The sequence below is a fragment of the Lynx rufus genome, unplaced genomic scaffold, assembly GCF_022079265.1.
Source record: "Lynx rufus isolate CCGP_SWC_20201006 ecotype Redwood Valley unplaced genomic scaffold, mLynRuf1.p SCAF_9, whole genome shotgun sequence".
Classification (NCBI taxonomy): domain Eukaryota; kingdom Metazoa; phylum Chordata; class Mammalia; order Carnivora; family Felidae; genus Lynx; species Lynx rufus.
This window is the reverse complement of record NW_025814897.1, coordinates 51,713,241-51,719,069: the sequence shown is the minus strand read 5'-3', so window position 1 is coordinate 51,719,069 and position 5,829 is coordinate 51,713,241. Positions and strand designations below refer to the sequence as shown.

Sequence of the window (5,829 nt, the reverse complement as noted above, 5' to 3'; positions counted from 1 at the left end):
CTCTCTTTCAAAATATGCTTTAAAAAAGAATATTGCATATAGTATATTAATAAATGTCCCCCCCTCCAAGAATCCATTATGAGGATGCATCACACTAAATAAAACAGACATTTGAGTCTTCATTAGGGTCAACTGTACAGATTTTTATGAAGCTTACATCTTGGATTCACATTTAAGATGATGAGGTCAATAGGAAGCCTAGGCAGATATTTCAATCTGTATGAAGCATTATGTGTATTTATTTATTTTTTAGGTGGCTGACATCTTTATTGCTTTGGAGTTGGGGGGTAGGCATTCAGGAGCTCTTGATAGGGCGACCTGCTCCCTCTTCACCATCTCCGGCTTATTCTTGTAGATCATGTGCCTGATGCTGCTGAGAGTGCCCTGGGCAGTCTTTTTGGTGACGGGCCACAGGGAGGAGGTGGCGGGCTTTTGCTGGCTGGATTTTCCCTTCACGGCCACCACTACACCTTTGCCATCAGCCACCAGCTCCACACTCACAGTCTTGTGGTGAATCAGCCCACTGTAGCAGAAGTAGTTACCAGCCTTCAGGTTATTGAGTTCTGTGTTATGTGTCTGCTTGTTCCTCTTGATCAGGAAGCTGGAGCAGTTCTGCACGACCATCCATCCACTGCAGGTGGACAGAACCAACGGCCAGAGACAGAAAGAGCTATTTATTTTTAAGCTAACATTTAGTGATTGTGATGGACCAAGCATTGTGGTAATCACCTTCTCTGTAGCATATTATGTAATCAACATAACAAATCCAAAAATTTGGTTTAACTTTTCTATTTTATAAGTGAAGAAACTAGAGATCAAACACTGAATAACTTTACCCAATTAGTAAACACTGATACCCTGATTCAGTTCTACGTCTGTTTCACTGTAAACTCATGCTTTAAACTCCTTTGTTAAAAAATAACCTATTTTTTTAAAAAATATAAACAGTGTACTGGATCTACTAGCACTATAATTTAAGCTTTAAAAAATCATTTGAGTCATTATTTTTTTCTTTTCATTTCTTTTAAGGCAGATTGGGTAATTCACAAAGCAAAATACCTTCTAGTAATTTTTACTATATTTACTGCCTTGTCCTTTCATTTGAAGACATATACACTAGAGAAAATGGCTGAATTTTCCTATGGAGAGAGCTCTTGCATTCTTTCAGAAATTTGCTACTATTATAAAATAATTATCTTAATTTCAATGAACAAATGCAAGAACTAATGGCAAATCACTAATGGAGATTTTTATCAGGCACTCAGTTAAGTTATTAAGACTTAAAATATATGGGAAAGTGTTACTCTGGAAAAGAGAATTATACAGAATTACACAAGGCTATAATAAATATTGCAGCTTGACTGCATACTAGGAAAGGGATGCAAGTTATTAAGAAACACATCAGGTTCAGAGATCTATAATTAATCTTGTCAACGGATGTGGCAGGACAGATTTCTATTTAAACTTGCATTTTGATGAGGCTTTTCCCTCATTTACTGTATCAGCACAGAGCACATTGGAGACCCAAGGGACCTAAACCCATTACAGTGGTTTCATAGTCAAGTTCATGCTCATTGCATGCCCTGCCTTGTGCTTGGTGACATTAAATATTTAACTAACTGTGACCATGATGTTGTTGAGAAAGCAGCAGCTTTTAGTGCATCTTTTATACACACTGTTGAAGAACAAATACAAAACTAAAACCTCTCTAAGATTCAGTGTAGAATAAATGGTCAGGGGACAACATAATCTGTTTAGCTCCTGTAACTAAATTATACTAGAAAGCTTCCTCATTATATGTAGGTATCATATTCTATAGCAGCTAAGTGAAATGTAAAGAGTCATAAGCAATAATTCTGTCATTTGATTTTAACATGTAAGCACAACTTGGATAAGAAAGCATGCTTCTAAACCCTGAAACAATACTAGAGAAGGTAAATTACTTTGGAAACTGAGAGATGAATTAAATTATTATCTTTTAGTAACATTTAAAACAGAGGAAACAGTTGTACATCAAGGAAAAATGAGGTCTCTTTAGTAAACAAATGGGTGAGCTGTGGAGTTTTACTTTGATCAGATTTATTCCTCATGATTTGCCTTTGGGAAAGAAACAGTGAAGTTAATTTTTAGTTTTGATCATACGCTTTCTATTAGTTACAGTTATTTTTTTAGAAGTTTCCATTTTTAACCATAATTCAGCAGCATGCCACTTTAGCTTGTGGTATGACATGCATTTTATACATTTATATAATTAATGGCACAATAAAGTTAATGGAAAATGAGAAGTGTTTCTTTTATTAGAATACTACAAATGACACAAAGAAGACCTGTTTCTTTTCTATCTCATTCTCAACCTCCTGAGTCCAAGTAATTTCTTATCTGCATGGTATCAGATAGGTGGAATATGATCTATTCTACAACATGCAATAGAACAGTGGACAGGAGGGGCGCCTGGGTGGCTCAGTCGGTTAGGCATCTGACTTCAGCTCAGGTCATTATCTCAGTTTGTGAGTTTAAGCCCCACATCAGGCTCTGTGCTGACAGATCAGAGCCTGGAGGCTACTTCGGGTTCTGTGTTTCCCTCTCCCTCTGCCCTTCCCCTGATCATGCTCTGTCTCTCTCTGTCTCAAAAATAAATGAAAACATCAAAAAAAAAAAAAAAAAGAAGAGTGGACAGGAAAACAAAGACAAAAATACCATTAGTAGATATATGTTTAGGATTTACTGGATCCAGTTAGAAGGATTCTAATATCCTGTATAAAAAGTTCCTTGGTTTAAGAGAAATCAGAGAAGTTTTGTATAACTGTTATTCTAAGGGCCCATTTTATAGTATTTTCATTTGATTTAAGTCACCAAGCATTAATTCTCTTCATATTTTATTGATATATAATACAATATTACACATTTATTTGTCTACTTGTTATCTTCTCCACTAGAATGAAAATTTCACTCAATTTTTTTTGTTTTTTAACCTTTCTATATAAAGGCTTTTGAAGATTACTTCACTTTGATGGTCTGTGAGAAATAACCGAGGACTATTCCTTGCCTACCATGCAAACAACAGGCAGTAATTATTATTTTTCTCTAGGCACATCAATCCAGGGGTCTCTGCACCCATGGGGAGTAAGGGAATAGTGAGCATTTATCTTAAAGGTTAGAGAAGTTTACACAGAGAAGCCATGTGTACAATTTTGTCTTTTCTCAAAGTTATTCTATTTCCTTTTCTACTATAATACCTTAACAATGTCTGTCTTCTTGCTGATTTATACCCTAGTCTTACTGAAGTTCTTCCACTTCCTAGAATATATCACATGCCCCACTTGTCTCTGGTCCTTTGCATCTAACCGCCATCTGTCTGGATTAGTGTCTTCCTTCAAACCCCACTGCTCATCCTTATGGTCAGTCTGGTGTTACCTCTTTTGAGAAGTCTTTCCTAATTCTGACTCTGCATTTGGTGTTCCTTTTATGTGATCTCATATTATCATGGATATCCCATCCCATGTTTACCACTCCTACCACCACTCCAACTGTAACTGTTTTCAAGTTAGATTTCTTCAACAGAGCAGAAGCTTACTGAAGGTAGATCTCACGACATGTTTCTTCATCATTGTGTCTCCATATATTAACTAGGTCCCTAATACAAATATATTTACATTTTATGGGCATATGTGCACATATAATGGTAAGGTATTTACATTTTACCAGTGATAAATGGAAATATCACTTGTCACAGAAAAATATTATCACTAATATTCTAAAATGAACTGTAAAATGTCAAATTATTTTCAAAATATTTTGCTTGTAAAAAAAGTAATCTATTAATGAAAATCTTCTACTTATTGCCATATATTTATGCCAGGTTCTGGCACTTGAGAGGCCAGATTTTGGCCACCAGGAGAACTCAGGCATAGAGTTCAGCATTCTTCAATGACCACTTTGGATCCCTAGGCTGAAACGATGCTCTGAGCTTTCATGACATTGGCTCAATGACATGAATGCCAGTGGCTGTTACACATTTTCACTGAAAGGAGACAAAAATTGTGCCATAGCTGGAAAAATCAGAAATATTGATAGGAAGACATGTATTATTATTTTTTCTATATTGTAATAATGACTCAGTATTTTTTTTCCAAATGATTACCCTATTTTCTTGTAGGGGCATTAGATTATTCTATAAAACATCCCTCCACCATGGTATCACTACCACTTTATGTTTACCTATCAGCATTTGTATATGGTTCTGTGGCTTTCAGCAGCCCCTTTTCTTCCCATAAAATCCTCACTCTATGATGCTGTGTAACTTGAAGTTCCACAGTGTCCTCTCACTGTGAGCAACATCTGAAGGATAAATGTGCACTTGTGTCACTTATCACACCTTATCACACCTTAGTGTGTACATGGAAGTTAGTTTCTATAATAGCTGGGCAAATCTGAATCACAATGTCACGCAACTGAGACAGAAATTACATCTAAAGTGACAGGTAACAGCAGGTACGGTATGAGGTGGATGAGCTGATATATATGGATTATGATAGGAAGACCAGGAGTGTGAGCCAAGATTTTGTTTTAACGATCATCAGTGGTGTTAAGTTTTGACCTTTATAGCACTTTCATATTGTGACTATTCTCTGAAGCATAGAATTCTGATCACTGACAATCAATCAATAAGCTGTGATGGATGAGGAAGGTATCCTTCTGGTCTGAGGCAGACACCAATGTGAAAGGAACCACTCCTTGTGAATACCTGTGAAATGCCAGATGCTGAGATTCTTTTTTTTTTTTTTAATGTTTATTTATTTTTGAAAGAGAGAGAGAGAGAGAGAGAGAGCAAGCGAGCAGGGGAGGGGCAGAGAGAGAGGGGGACAGAGGATCCAAAGCGGGCTCTGTGCTGACAGCAGAGACCCCAACGTGGGGCTTGAACTCACGAACCGTGAGATCATGACCTGAGCCGAAACCAAGAGTCAGGCGCTTAACTGACTGAGCCACCCAGGCGCCCCTACTGAGATTCTTTTTGATACACAGTATTGACACAAGTCTGAGAGGTAGGTATTACTATTCCAGTTTTATACATGTGGAAACTGAGGTTTAAGTTAAGTTACAGAGAAACCAGGGATGAATCTAGAAATTGAATCCAGTTATCCCAGAAATCAAATTCCAGGCAACTGGGTATCAAAATGCTGCCAAAGCTATAATTATGGATCAGGGTCCACCCCCTTTTCTGTATTGAGATTTCCTGGGATGCCCTCAAAAAGGCTGATGAAAGTGACAGATATTCTTCCTGGAAAATAAATACACTTATTTTTGTATATTCTTTTCGAGAATTCATGGACTCTGAAATTTATCAACAGACACCCGGATATCAGAATAAAGACAATCTATAGGGAAGAAACCCAGTCTTATTAACCTTTGCTTTCTCCTTGTTACATAAGATCCTTTCCAGGCATGGAACTGGTGTAAAGATTGTTGAATGAATTAACTGAATTAAAGAATGAATGAATAAAAAAGTTCTTCTAACTCACTGCTGCTAATTCACATTATGCCTGTGTGGGTGTCTGGCTTAATTACATACCATTATATCTCATGTTCTAATATTTATTGAGGATCTATTAAATGTCAGGCCCTTTTTCATCAGTCCATGTGCATTATTTAATTTAATCCTTACCATGGTTTTCAATAGCAGACATTACCTTTTTATAAACAGTGAAGATTTGTAGCAAATCTGCATTGAGCAAGTCTGTCAGCACCATTTTTTAAACAACATTTGTATACTTTGTGTCTCTGTATCACATTTTGGTAATTCCTGCAATATTTCAAACTTTCTCATTATTA

General features: G+C 36.6%; 1 protein-coding gene across 1 annotated transcript; it reads right to left on the bottom strand.

Annotated features, from left to right (window-relative positions):
• Window positions 1–249: 249 nt before the first annotated feature.
• Window positions 250–624, bottom strand: LOC124505918 (60S ribosomal protein L28-like). The gene has a single exon (XM_047071974.1). It carries the CDS (start codon window positions 622–624, stop codon window positions 250–252), a length of 375 nt encoding a protein of 124 aa, XP_046927930.1.
• Between the last annotated feature and the right edge of the window lie 5,205 nt (window positions 625–5,829).